This window comes from Oncorhynchus tshawytscha, linkage group LG03 (assembly GCF_018296145.1).
Source record: "Oncorhynchus tshawytscha isolate Ot180627B linkage group LG03, Otsh_v2.0, whole genome shotgun sequence".
NCBI lineage: Eukaryota > Metazoa > Chordata > Actinopteri > Salmoniformes > Salmonidae > Oncorhynchus > Oncorhynchus tshawytscha.
In genome coordinates this window covers 46609470-46624820 of record NC_056431.1, presented here as the reverse complement: position 1 = coordinate 46624820, position 15351 = coordinate 46609470, and the positions used below count along the sequence as shown (strand labels likewise).

Genomic DNA, 15351 nt, shown 5'->3' with positions numbered 1-15351 from the left:
GAGGGAGATGGAGGGGCAGAGAGTGCGATAGGCAGGGAGAGAAAGCAAACAGCCAACGTGCACGGTAGCCTGCAGCATACCACAGAATAAAGAGGAGAGCGTCAACATCAAAATCCCTTCAGAGCACGTTGGCACTTGTTGTAGTGATGTGCGTAATGTACATTGGCAGATATCTCACTGCCCGGCTGTATCTGGGTCTTAAAAAATGGCTTGATCCACTCAGCATCAGAGGCATCTGCTGGCGAGTGATCTGAGTGCCGCCAAATCAGGTCAGATGAGATCCAGTGGGCCAAAGCATGCAAACAGACTTAATGCTGTCTGTTTTTTAACATGGCATTGTTGTCTACTAGATGAGTGGTCACTAGCCAATGCAGGTGTTTCCAGGAGGAGAGCTCCAACATGGAGACAGCATCCAAAACAAGAGAGAAATCGATTAATGAGTCACTGATGGAGAGTGTACAGTGATCATTGTAATCAAGCTTTTGCCAGTTATTTTTATGTCCTGGGATCCTCTTTAGCAGCCACACAGTGATGCTCCAGAAGCCACACTGCTCAGTGGAAACAACAAAGGAGAGTTGTGGTGCAGTAACTAGCTAAGTGAAAGAGCTCCACCCCACTCACTGCTCTTATTGGGGCCTGGCAGGCAGGGCTGGATCAGTGGAGATGTGCCCGACACGTTCAGATCACTGGACTCTTAATGTGCTTCTGCCTGGTGGAAGTGATCTAATCTCACACTGATGGATTAGGGGAACACTACAAGTGTTCGTGCAGGATCTCGCCGGTTCCGTCTATAACTCAACTCAATTTGGATTTATGATTCAGTTAACGTGCACGCCACAATCTGACTGAATGGTACAATGAATGTCATGTTATCAGGTTTATCTTTGGCCGATATTGTCGTTATCTAATTGGCCATGATAATAGGAGTTTTATTTCAGTTTTAATGAGCACTTTTAATCAGGCCCTGCTTCAGGTGTTAATCTCTAGATGATTTTCAGGCCTCAGAAAGCAGGTAATAGGCTAATCAAAGCCGGTGGGTGATTTGTAGAACCAGCGGAGAAAATCAATCTCAGGATTTAATGGGTGTAGAAAATAGTTTGATTTCATATAACCACTCATTGATTTAAAAGGTTAGATGTTGTTATCCATGAATCTACAAACTACTGTAACTTTACCTGGTTGCCGTGTACTAGAAAATTTGTATTCAGTCGCATATTTCTGTTTTTTTCTTGAAATACATGCTGGAGATATTCAGCTACTCCTGAAGGACAGTGGAAGTTCAGCAAAAGATTATTGATTTATTATTTAAAATCTCTTTGTATCTCCAAGTCATGCACCTTGGTTGGACTGTGTGGTAGCAGCAGCATTTGTTTTCCTTTGTCTTAAATCTGTGCAGACAGGAATATATAACAATGCTTTTTGGCAATGATATCAAAACCACCTAAGGGTCCAGGAGATGTTATTTATCAGAAAAGTAATTGTTGCAAATGTAACCATCTGAGGATATTTTGTGGAGCTTTGCTATAGAAACTAATGTGTGAAAGGAAACATTTGACTATATTAAAATGAAAATGGGTTTCATGTCCTGCCTCAGCAGTGGGCTGGGTTAACTAAGAATTCCCTTGAGTAAATATTGATATTCTATTCCTTCTATCATTTTATTTTTTCCCTCTCAAGGCCATTGGCTCCTGTGAGAGTCGTAGATGCAGAGGTAGCTGCCGCTGTGAGCTGCTGAAAGCTTAGTGGAAATGTGTTTGCAATTACATGCAAATTCCCCAGAAAGGTCAAGAAACGTCAAACCCTGCAGTAGTTAACGTCACTAGCTACATCTGCCTTTCATCTATGATACAATAGTAATATGCTAAGACAGAGAACTGAAAGTTACCGAGGTATGGAGTATCACACAACTCAGAAGAAAGATTCTAAAGAATACTATAAGAATTCTGAAGCAGTTTAGTTGTTTCTTCTGAAAAAGCAATGGATCACTGAATCCCTGTTTGTTTTCTCCCTCCCCACAACCTTTGTTCACAAGGGTCTGAGACCTTGACAGAGAAGTGCCTGGTTGCCAGTACCAGGTTAGGCTTCATTTTTAAAGATAGCTGATGATCCACAGTGTTTCAGAACCTGCAAAGCCATGCTGTGCAGCTTGCCCCAAGTCTTTAGGGACCACAGGCAGTCTCACACACTGACATGGATGGTGTTTTATAACTAACAGTTATATTCCAAGTTGTGGAATGTTTTTGATGACTACAATATTCACATGCCAATCCAATCCTCAAATATCCTATACATGACCTGTCAAGGTGTAGAGGAGAGGTGCACAACAGATATTTGGGACATTTATGCCCTAAAGGCTGTTGCCATGGAAATGACCTTGACCTCTGTTAAAATTGGGTTTCTAGAGCAATATTATGTTGTATAGACAGGTTGGTTGTTTAGCAACAAAACTGACCCGTGCACAACTGTGGGGGCAAAACTGACAGGGTTGGCTTAGATTGTTGACAACATGTGAGCTATCTTTCAACTCCAATGTTTATTGTAAAATGTGACTGCATCTGCACAATGAGCACTTGTTGTCTCTCAAATACAACATTACAGTTGTTGCTTAGCTAGATTGCGAATTTTTGGCATATTTGGGACATTGACATGAAATCAGTCAAAACACCTCAAAATAAGACATGGTATCAAGTACAAGATGAAACGAGCCACTTACGATTCCCCACATGGCAGTTTCTTGTCATTCTTGCTAGCAATCACAACAACACGGTGACCTCTGCTCCATGGAAGTGCCTATATCACTTTTGTGACGTTGTCAGCTAACCCATCTACAGGATGTGTGTTTATGCTCCCCTGAAGTACTGTACAATATTACATTGGATAGACATGGCTGCAGTCATATTTGTGGACTGCACAGCATTGAATGTCATGGTTGAGAATATGGTTGTATATCCTCTTCTGCAGCCCAGGCATTTCTAATGGATCCCACACAAGTGACGATAGACTAGTGTTGTCACGATTCCCAAATTTTGACTTCGATACCACTACCAGGGTTAGTATCACGATACATGATACCATCACAATACTCGATTCAAAAAAAATACCACAACAACAGAAAATTAGGCGTTTAAGCCAAAGTTACAGAATGGCACTTGCTCCAGTCATAAACTCAGCTACTGCTCTGTTCAATCGCTGGGCATCTTTTTTTTTGTATGCATGAAGAACTCAATAAGACAATCATACAATCAATTTGACTTTGTTTTTAACAATCTAACTTTAAATGGGACTACAAAACAACATAATGGTAAACTTTTAGTTGAAAGGTAAATCTCTATTGTTAATCTGGGTAACTGAAGATGTAGCCTAGGTCTATTCACAATACAGGTGAATGCATATTATTCAATAGTGCGTGCATGCATTGTGTTGTTGAGTTGGTTTTAGCTGATTTCATGGGGCTGCAGATGACAAACAACCCCTTCCATTTAGGACTTGTTTTATTGGCAACTGCTAGCAAAACATACAGTTAATGTCGGAAGTTTACATACACTTAGGTTATAGTCATTAAAACTAGTTTTTCAACCACTCCACACATTTCTTGTTAACAAACCATCATTTTGGCAAGTCAGTTAAGACATCTATTTTGTGCAAGACACAAGTCATTTTTCCAACAATTGTTTACAGACAGATGATTTCACTTATAAGTGAAACGGCCGTCTGGTGAAGAAGGATCGGACCAAAGCGCAGCGTGGTAAGTGTTCATGATTTTATTGAAAACTGAACACTAGAAAACAAATAACAAAGTGAGAACTAAACAGTCCTGTCAGGTGCAGAACACTAAACAGTAAACAACTACCCACAAAACACAGGTGGGAAAAAGCTACCTAAGTATGGTTCCCAATCAGAGACAACGATAGACAGCTGTCCCTGATTGAGAACCATACCCGGCCAAAACAAAGAAATACAAAACATAGAAAAATTAACATAGAATGCCCACCCAAATCACACCCTGACCAAACCAAAATAGAGGCATAAAAAGCTCTCTAAGGTCAGGGCATGACAATAAGTCACTGTATCACAATTCTATTGGGTCAGAAGTTTACATACACTAAGTTGACTGTACCTTCAAACAGCTTGGGAGATTCCAGAAAAGATGTCAAGGCTTTAGAAGCTTCTGATAGGCTAATTGACATCATTTGAGTTAATTGGAGGTGTACCTGTGGATGTATTTCAAGGCTTACCTTCATACTCAGTGCCTCTTTGCTTGACATCATGGGAAAATCAAAAGAGATCAGCCAAGACCTCAGAAAAAAAATGTAGACCTCCACAAGTCTGGTTCATCCTTGGGAGCAATTTCCAAATGCCTGAAGGTGCCACGTTCATTTGTACAAACAATAGTATGCAAGTATAAACATCATGTGACCACGCAGCTGTCATAACGCTCAGGAAGGAGATGCGTTCTGTGTCCTAGAGATGATCGTACTTTGGTGTGAAGTGCAAATCAATCCCAGAACAACAGCAAAATACCTTGTGAAGATGCTGGAGGAAACAGGTACAAAAGTATCTATATCCACAGAAAAACGAGTCGTATATCGACATAACCTGAAAGGCCGCTCAGCAAGGGAGAAGCCACGGCCAAATTTCACCCAACTTATTATGGGAAGCTTGTGGAACTGTATTATTTTATTGTACTAATCAACAACATTGTAGAAGAAGAAGCAGTCTTTTCTTTTATAAAAGCGTGCGTTGTCTCTTTAAGAAAGGAATGTCATTCAGGAGGAGACAAAGAAGTAAATTAGTTTTTGGTGGCAACGGAGACGAAGTGAATTAGTAACGTTTTTGGTGACAATTAGCTTTGAAATCAGCATATTTTGCGTTATGGTTTACATATTATTACAAACATGTACTAGGGTATTGAATTGATGTTGCTTCAGGTGTAAGCTAGCAAGGAAATGTAGCCTACAAGTAAAGCTGGAAGCTACCAGTATTGTCTGTTTATTACTGTTTTGTGAACAGTAATGAACAGTTTCAACATTTTTGCATGCCATGTTGCAGTATTCAAGTGTGTTAACCTTTGTGCATCATGAGTGGGGATCAACCAATGCAGCCCCGACAGCTCTAGCAATTAATGAGTAAGTGGACTATGCACTTTGCTCTTCGCACTGTAAAGGGGCTGCGCAGATAGACAGACTTGATCCTCTCAGTCACGTGAGACACATTTGACAGAAGTACCGAACATAACAAAAAGTTTAGTGCCAAATGTTTTTTTGTATAGAAAAAGTATCTACGTTTTGGCATACCGTGCAACAACACGATGGACGAGCAACTGTTGCCCGGGACCCAACAGTATAATATACCAGTTTCAAGAGTTGTTTAGATTGTTCATTTAAATGGAATAGACATTTGCATGTTAGGTACAATATTGTGAGAATTGATTTAGTTTAAAACTTGTTTTTGACAATGTATGGGAGGTAATGCATAAATTAAAATGCTGATCAATGTAATGCAGTTTGGCATATGCCAAACACAAAGCAGGTGGTCCTGTTTTAATTACTTTGCATGACTAAACCTGACATCTCGGAAGTGGAAACAATTACTCACTTTTATTATCACAGTGCACGAGAGAGAGCGTGAGAGAGAGAGAGAGAAAGTGCTTATATAAACAAGATATTACAACAGTGCAATATGCAGATCGATAAGAGGAGTTTATTGAATTGCACTCAAGGCCCTCCTTACTTTCAAAGACTGTGTAGTCCAATACTGTTGACGCCAACCTTAAGACTTATTGCAGATGTGACCGCCACCAAGGACGGTGCACTCTTAGAAAAAAGGCACTATCTGGAACCTAAAAGGGTTCATCGGCTATCCCAATAGGAGAACCCTTTGAAGAACCCTTTTTTGTTCCAGGTAGAACCCTTTTGGGTTCCATGTAGAACCCTTTCCACAGAGGGTTCTACATAGAACCAAAAAGGATTTGATCTGGAACCAAAAAGGGGTTCTCCTATGGCAGGGTTCTCCAACTGGCGGCCCGTGTGCCGAATTTGGCCCGCTGGTGGTTTTCTGAGTTTTCTGGGAAAAAACTAATAATAAAACAAATATATTTTTGTTCTCCAACAATTTTCATTGTTGGAAATAAAAGACTGTAAAAAGACCAGGAAATCAGCTCCAAGTGATTTTCATTTTGGAAATCTGTTCCCAAATATTCCCACGCATAATAGAGAGACATATGTGATTGTATACAAATAATAGTAATTAATAATAATTGATTGGAATCATATAACATTTTTCTACCAACTGGGGTGCTCAAAGTGTTTTACATAGTAGGAGGAAACTCACCTCATCCACCATCAATGTGTAGCACCCACCTCAGTGATGCACAGCAATCATTTTTGTGCAAGAACTCTCACCACACATCAGCTGTCAGTTGATGAGATGAGCAGTGATATATGCCAATTAGGAATGAGGAGGATGATTAGGTGGCCATGATGGAATGTGGCCAGGTTGGGAATTTAGCCATGACACCGGGGTGAACATCCCTACTCTTACAATAAGTGGGATTTTGAATGACCACAGAGAGTTAGGACGTTTTAACGTCCCATCCGAAAGACGGCACCCTATGCTTATCAATGCTCCCAACTATAACCAAGGTTTGAAATGATTATGTTTTAGTCAAATATTATATCCGTTTAGGCTTCTTGTGGTCAATTTGCAGTCTACAAATAAATCATTTTATTATGTTCCGGCCCCTTAACCATATGCTCAAGAAAAAATTCCTATGGGGACAGCCGAAGAAACCTTTTGGAACCCTTTTTAAAAAGAGTGTGTGTGAGGACATGGTAGGCAAACTGCTTGAGGTCTTTCAACAAAGAGAATTGGAAAGAGAGAAAGAAAGACAGAGAAGGCGAGGGACACCTACCTCATTCTCACATCTTTTTTTTTTTTGTATTTTAGCACAGAAAGTAACACCACAAAATATGTGTGGTCGGTGTGAAGTTCTGAATGTTTCTCTCCAAATCGTGGAGGGTGAGGCTTGGGGATATATCCCAGTGATTCTACTGTACACCCTGTATGTCTCTGAGCAGATTTGAGCCTCCTTGCTCTCCATTTCTTTAGGTACTTAGAGCCCTCATTGGTACTTAGAGCCCTCATTGAGAGATTACCATTGGGTATCATATAATTCTCTGGCCACTACAGCCTCACAGCTTAGAACTCCACAACCTCATCTTCCAGCATTTCTTCTTATTGTTTTATAACTGAATGTCAAGCCTACTTTGGGGCTTAAAACCCTATCAGTCTCTGAAGTATCTTAGCTCTGATGTTTAGTGGAAATGCAGCACACTGAGAGATAACAAGAGGGCCTCCACACACTCCCGGGCCCCTCTGCACCCTTTCTCCATGCTCTTCCATCATGTGTTTCTTCCTGCTGTCACCCTTGCCTCTCTTTCTCTCTCATGATGATGTTGGAAATCAATTAATAAAATCTGGAGCCATCATTTTTGATGTGGGGCTCATTGAGCAGACCTGTGAAAAGGTTAATTAGCTGAATAATCAGCTTAGCTACTGCTTGGCAGCTTAAACTGTTGGCCTCTATGGAGTGTATCAGACATGGTTAGGGGCTCTTCCTCTGTGTTTAACCATACTGCTAGTACAGCTATAGCCGATCCCATGAATGTTCACCTGGGACGAACATTGGGTTTTGCTCAAAGTACTCCCCGTCCCATGCTATTACATGTCAAATAAATCAGTAATCATGCATATGGGGGTAAGGCCAGGGTGAGCCCCCCAAAAAAGCCTGTCACTGTCTTCGTTGATGTTGGAGCCTGCTCAGCTCACCTGCAGATGCCTCATGGCATGGGATATGGTAGAGAGGGCTTGACTGACAGCGGGGGAGGGAGGGAGGGAGGGAGGGAGGGAGGGAGGGAGGGAGGGAGGGAGGGAGGGAGGGAGGGAGGGAGGGGGAGGGAGGGAGGGAGGGAGGGGGTCAGTGACAGGTCCCAGACTGCAGTCTGAGGGCAAAGTCTCATCAAGATGACGAGGAAAAAAGCTGTCCCCAGCAATCACAGAGGAGAGGAGATGAAAGGAAATATGCTCTAATGAGAAAGAGAGATAGACAGTAGAGCTGGGGGCAGGCAAGTGTGCAGAGAGGAGAGAAGAGGAGTAAGAAAGGGAAAACAACTAGGAAATAGAAGAGGGAGTGGAAACAAGAAAAGAGAGCCAGAGAGAATACAGTACTATGAAAAGGAGATGATGTATTATAGATGTACTGTATACCACACTTCTCTGTGGAGCTGAATCGCATGCTGGCATTCACTCGTCTGTAAACAAACCGCTCTCGGCGTACCCATGGTGAAGGCCAATAAGGTGCAATAGAAAGCAGCAGGTCTCAGCAGGTCAATGAGGTACTACTGAATCAGTGATGTAATGAAACCTCGGAATACTAATTGGCCTCAAGGAAAGAGAGAAAGTCTGAGCAATAGAGATAAGAATGGAGGGAAAAGAAGAATGTGAGAAGAGAGAACGAAGTGATATTTGCTTGGTATGCGAGATAAAAGCCCTGCAGCGACACAATCAAATTCAGCGCAGATGCTTCAATAGAAGCCACAATTGAAAACAAGAACAATAATGGATTGTCTCTTGGGTTTTCTTGATATTATTCTAAACAGATAAATTAATGTGTCAATTGCTGGAGGAAGGGCAAGCAGCAAGCAGACAAAATAAGAAAAAGCGCTTGTGGTCTTTTATGTGAACAAGGAGGCGATTGCTTGTTGATTTCCTCTGAACTGAAAATGACTCTGTCCCTACAATGAGAGATTAAAGAGACTTGTATCCCCTTTGAACCAGGACAGATCGCGTCAAACACTTTCTAGGCGGTACGTTGTCGGTCATTTGAAGGGGCTCTGTTACTTTCTGCATAACCAAACCTCAAAGCATCCAAATCCTCTAAAGACAAACCTGAACAAAATGGTGCACAGTCCTAGGTGAAGGGAGCTAGCTTCAACATGTTGGAAACCATGTATTATCCAATACGAATCAATGATACATGACACATATGACTGACTGATCATTTCTAATGAGAATACTGTTATTTCCCATGATTCTTGTCTCGTGGGTAAATTAACTTCCACTGTAGTGCTCCATCACATGGCAAATATTTGACTGATTATGACGCATGTAATTAGTTACATCTCCCAGTCAACATAGAACAGCAGAGCTTGGTTAAACGAAGAGAAAAGGTTACCAGAACTCATATTTCATCAGCCTGTGCATGACTTTGAAATGAAGCACTAGGCATAACCCTTATCAGAACCGTTTGTCTTTCCCATCTTTTGTGTCTAATGCAATCAGAACTTAATGAGTTGGTTGTCACATTTGTCTGCATATACAATACACTGTCATTTGTCATACATTGGGGGCAGTGAACCTCACTTGAATGTCATCAATCATTCACTAGAGACAGTATAAGACATGCTCAAGGAGATCACAGGAAACAGGATCATTCAATGTTACAAAATGTATGTTGAAAGCATATTTGCCACAGTTCTCAGAGGTGTATCAAGGCTACTTACTGTATTATCACGCTAACCTGATTGCTCTGGTTTTTATCTCTTTAGATAACTGTGATGGTCCTTTGGTATCAAATCTGCCCCAGGCCTCATTTCAGAGTTCCTCGCAGTCCTCCACCAGCAACGTTCCACACTTCTCCAAGCTCAACAGAAGAGATGGTGAGTAAAGATTAAGGCCACGCTCAACGCTGTGTATAAGTACCTATCCATCAGTGATAACCTCTTGACGCAGAGTCAACTTCCCATGAACATCCTGTGCAGAGCATGTTGCTGTAACATTTCATTTCCACGTGTAGCATAATAAACACAAATGATCTGTGTATAGCTGTAATTGATTTGATCGATGGATTGTAAACAACAATTGCTTGTCATTTAATTATATGGTTGTGAGCAGTTAATTGCCAGCTGTTTCCTTTAGAGTCCGCCATCTGCATTTGATCACTATACATCAATGGCTTTCACTCACGTAAATGAGAACTTGTCAAAGTATTGATGAACTCCAAAGGCCAACCTAATTGTCCCAGACACTCCATACTCCTCAGTCTGGAAAGTTGTCAATGTGGTAACAACAGAGTTGTTGGAGTTGCCTGACTTAAAAAATGCTGTTTGGCCTTTAACATACAGTACTTATATATATATATATAACAAACAGAGGCCTTCCAGGGAAACATACTGTATATACACATATATTTTTCACACCCTGTCCATCAAACACTGACTGTACCCCAGGTTATTTTTAGCCACAGCCAACCTCCCTTTGTGAGTCTGTAAGAACCTGAATGATCCTTCTCTCTGGGGGGCTCCGTAAACGATGCTTCCTCTGTGACTGAGACTCTGGTTTGATATTCAGAGCTCATCTGCTCCCATGGTGTTGTGTCCCAGCCCACAGCAGCTGAGTAATGAATCTCTGCCTGAGCTGACCTGTTTCTTCTTCTTGATAGCTGAGTAGCTGTGGGGCTTAAACACATCTTTAAGGAACATAACATACATTACAATTAGGACTACTCAAACGATTAACATAAATGAATCAAGTTAATGGCATTAGTTCATTTTTTGTTGTTGAATTTGCTCAAATTTGTCCCTATAGAAAAAAAGCAGTTCATTGAGTAACATGTATACTTTGCTTTGATTGTCAGATTTTTTAGGCTACATCAGAATGTTTTAATAGCATTTTCACTATAAACAACACAAAAGTCACTGCAACATACAGCTATTAATGCTCCCAATGTTTAAGTAGTTTAACACACACACACGCACACGCAGACGCACTGTGTGTGTGTGTGTGCGTGCAATGTCTCTTTCTCTCTCTTTCTCTCTCACTCACTCACTCTCTCTCACACACACACACACACACACACACACACACACACACACACACACACACACACACACACACACACACACACACACACACACAGCACACACACACACACACAATGACAAAATATACTACTCACCTCACACTTTGACAAGCTTCTCATACTGTACAGTCCTGGTCAAAAGTTTTGAGAATGACACAAATTTACATTTTCACAGTCTGTTGCCTCATTTTGTATGATGGCAATTTGTATATACCTCAGAATGTTATAAGGAGTGATCAGATGAATTGCAATTAATTGCAAAGTCCTTCTTTGCCATGCAAATGAACTGAATCCCCCAAAAACATTTCCACTGCATTTCAGCCCTGCCACAAAAGGACCAGCTGACATCATGTCAGTGATTCTCTCGTTGTTGACGAGGGCAAGGCTGGAGATCACTCTGTCATGCTGATTGAGTTCGAATAACAGACTGGAAGCTTCAAAAGGAGGGTGGTGCTTGGAATCATTGTTCTTCCTCTGTCAGCCATGGTTACCTGCAAGGAAACACAAGCCGTCATCAAGGAGGATGGCCTGGTGTCAAGAAGGGCAGCAAAGAAGCCACTTCTCTCCAGGAAAAACATCAGGGACAGACTGATATTCTGCAAAAGGTATAGGGATTCGACTGCTGAGGACTGGGATAAATTCATTTTCTCTGATGAATCCCCTTTCCGATTGTTTGGGGCATCTGGAAAAAGCTTGTCCAGAGAAGACAAGATGAGCGCTACCATCAGTCCTGTGTCATGCCAACACTAAAGCATCCTGAGACCATTCATGTGTGGTGTTGCTTCTCAGCCAAGGTAGTGGGCTCACTCACAATTTTTCATAAGAACACAGCCATGAATAAAGAATGGTACCAACACATCCTCCGAGAGCAACTTCTCCCAACCTTCCAGGAACAGTTTGGTGACGAGCAATGCCTTTTCCAGCATGATGGAGCACCTTGCGATAAGGCAAAAGGGATAACTAAGTGGCTCGGGGAACAAAACATTGACATTTTGGGTCCATGGCCAGGAAACTCCTCAGACATTAATCCCATTGAGAACTTGTGGTCAATCCTCAAGAGGCGAGTGGACAAACAAAAACCCACATATTCTGACAAACTCTAAGCATTGATTATACAAGTATGGGCTGCCACCAGTTAGGATGTGGCCCAGAAGTTAATTGACAGCATGCCAGGACGGAAAAACATACTACTGTATCAGAATCTCAATGCAGTCGGAGGATAGGCTATTAATACATCTCTGCTAGCATGTCTGTTTCTCTGTTAGTTTCTCTGGGAGACTAGGTCCACAGGCTTAGGGATATCAAGACCGTGTCCATATTTTAGAGTAACGGCTATGTGTTATAGAATGCTGAATACCAGACCAGAATCAAAGTTAGTTGCTTTTGTTTTTATTTTATTTTTTCTAAGGCACAACTACATGATTGAAGCCATTAATGGTTCAGTACTACAAAGATGAGAAAGAAAAACCCTTGGTTCAAATTGTTTCCGATCCGGCTCAAAGGACTGACTAGTCTAAGAGTGCAAAGGCACTGCCAAAACTGTCTGAATCACCTCCAATAATGCCACATTAAACTGCTTTTAGACAGGGTTTAGACAATCGTGCTCATGAACACATATAGTAGAGTACAGCCAGTGAGTCTGTATGAGTTAACCCAAATGCCAAATCTGAAAAATTCTCTATTATTTCTGTCTGACTCACAGCCCTACAGACATAATAACTGCAACAGTGACCAGTGACCAAACACAATCCCACTCTCTCCCACACACTCTATATGCTCTCTGGCTGGAGCTTTAAGGAAAATAATCTTTCTCACTGGAGATAGCTGTCTGGACTACCTATCTGTTTGGGGTTGTGTGCGTGTCTGTCTGTCTATCTACTCATGCTGTGTCACACCTAGCCATGCTAGGTCACTCTTTGCACCTTCCTGTCCTGAAATGTTTTTTCTTTCTCTGGTCTCAGGAGCGGGAGGCTGGTCTCCCCAGGTGACAGACAGACAGCCGTGGCTGCAGCTGGACCTCAGGGACAGGATGGAGGTGACGGCCGTCGCCACACAGGGGCGCTACAGCAGCTCAGACTGGGTCAGCGGCTACCTGCTGCTCTTCAGTGACACCGGCCTAGCCTGGAAGCAATACCGACAGGAGGATGGGGTTGGGGTGAGTCTGCTCGCTAATGATTTCTGTACCAGGAAAGGCTCTGTTCTCCATTTGAATCCTTTAAACATTTTTGCAGGCCGTGTTCAATAATATGTGAGCGCTTCAGATCTGTAACTGTCGTTCTCATTCCCCATGACAACACCCGGAAGAAGGCGTCAAATAAAGCTGTATCTGACAGTAACGTCAGACTTCCTTGGGAAGATACATAGCTAACTAGTTTGCCTCCTACCTGTCAACTCAGAAGCAGTACATGCTGACTGCAATGTTTGGGTTTGCTGAAGTGGATTTGAGTCAGACTAAAAGTATGAAAGAATGACAAAAAGTCTATGGAAGAGTGACACTGCTAAATAAGACTTGGATAAGAAACATATGACTCAGTGTCTGAGCTCTCTCTATCTTCACTCTGCCAGATACAAGGGAGTTTTAATCCACTCTTTCAAGTCTTTACTTCATTTTAGCGTTGCCATGAGGGACAGAGTAACGGTTGATCAAGATTTTTTGAGTCTTGACTGTTTTTTGTTCCTGTGGTTTGAAATCCCAACTTGGATTTGAAATCCTAACAAAGGAGGGCTTTTGCAGATGCACATACTCATCAGGCAACTACACCCCATGGACAAACATGCACACAGGTTCCTCTATCACACCCTTCCAGAGTGTGGAATAAGAATTGTTATCCATGTCAACTGATGATTTATAAATATTGCACGTGGCTCTATTTTTCCCCCTCTCGTTCAGTGTGTGAGCAGAGAGTAGAGTAAACATGCGCCAATGCAAAGTCACATTACAGGAGAAAAGATTGATTGACTTATCATGTCCATTTTTTTTGGGCCTCTTCAAAATGCATCTCGACCTGGAGGTGTGAACTTTTCATCACTCACATGCTCAGAAACACATGGATGAAAGAACACCTTTTCTTCTTCTGGTACAGTATGACTGAGCTCAGCTGCTGCTCATGTAGCAGTCATATAGGGTAGGTCCGGCTATAGACCAACGACACTCCTATATCATAGAGGCGTTGCAGATGGTGCCACGGCAATTTCAGTGACCTCTCTATTAGTTGGTGTCACTCGAAACCAAGCAGTCATAAACCTTGTAGTATTGTTGTTGGTGTGAGAGGTGTAGGATCCATTGGATTCAGAGTAGTGGCCATAACTGTGCTTGTGCTGACAAGCCAGCTTAGGGCTCTTATAGAGCTGACATTGACACATATCTCTCCACACCCTCATCTCTCTTCATCTCCTAGCCTTTGTCACTTAACGGCAGGTGAACCTTGATTCCTCGTAGTGGAAAGTGCTGAGTGCAGGGGCTTCCTGAGTGCTTGCTACACAGTTATTACTGTCATCGCATGTCTTCCCCAAAGACATGCATTTTAGACACTTTCATGCCTCATAGGTTGTCATCTCAATAATAGTTTTCAAGGGCATAGTCTATACTCAGTGGTACTTTGCTTGACATAAATGCATGTACTTTGTCTGTCATGAAAGTATTGCCATTCAAAGAAAGGAATGGAAATTGCCAAAATAATGTCAACAGCCTTGTTAATAAAATGAAAAGCTATAACTTTGAGAAGGCATCATATTTTTCTGACAGATTAACAAATAAAAAAAATAGACCAAGGTAATGATGGTTATTTTTGGTTAACCATTACATAGCAGTTGAAAATGAAATATTTCTCACAAAATGAACTACAATTCTGCTACGCAAGTTACATCGTAATTATTTGATGGTTATGTATTTGACATTTGAGATGATAAATTATGAACTTTGTCTCTAAATGATCATCTTATAGCAGAGGTCATAAGCTAATTCTGCCTACAGGGCATGTATGAAAGGGTTAACACAACATGAATTATGTTGCACACCATAATGTTCTAAAAGGTGCTGATAACCATAAGAATGAACATGTATTTTTCATTGAACCTTTATTCCACCAGCAAATCTCATTAGGTTTGTGCTTCTCTTCTCCGAGAGACTTTGCCCTTGATAAAGAAGCAGCGGATGTCACTCATTCAAACCATTGTGCTGAAAAGGTTTCCCAGGTTCAACCCACTCTTCATTTTCCATGAAGGGTTTCAGTGATTCTTTTGATGTAGGAGCACAGCACTTTTCAGAAACATTTTTTTTTTTTTTAAATTGACAGGGGCACCTTTTTTCGAAAATGGTATTCATTGACGTGCTGCTGGTAATTTTCACCCGGTTTCCAAGATCAAAGTCTGTGAAAGACCAGAGCAGCTACAACATTGGACTTTCTGCATACAAATGTGGAGAAACGGAGCCT

The 15351-nt window shown here is 41.6% G+C and overlaps 1 protein-coding gene across 3 annotated transcripts in view; it reads left to right on the top strand.

Annotated features, from left to right (window-relative positions):
- Positions 1-15351, top strand: part of LOC112237355 (contactin-associated protein-like 5) — a 112141-nt gene that overhangs the window by 16638 nt on the left and 80152 nt on the right. For all 3 annotated transcript variants that reach the window (XM_024405957.2, XM_024405951.2, XM_042318116.1), the window contains exons 2-3: positions 9606-9716; positions 12880-13073. In XM_024405957.2, coding sequence (XP_024261725.1) covers positions 9606-9716; positions 12880-13073 — 305 coding nt within the window. The remainder of the gene's footprint in view (positions 1-9605; positions 9717-12879; positions 13074-15351) is intronic.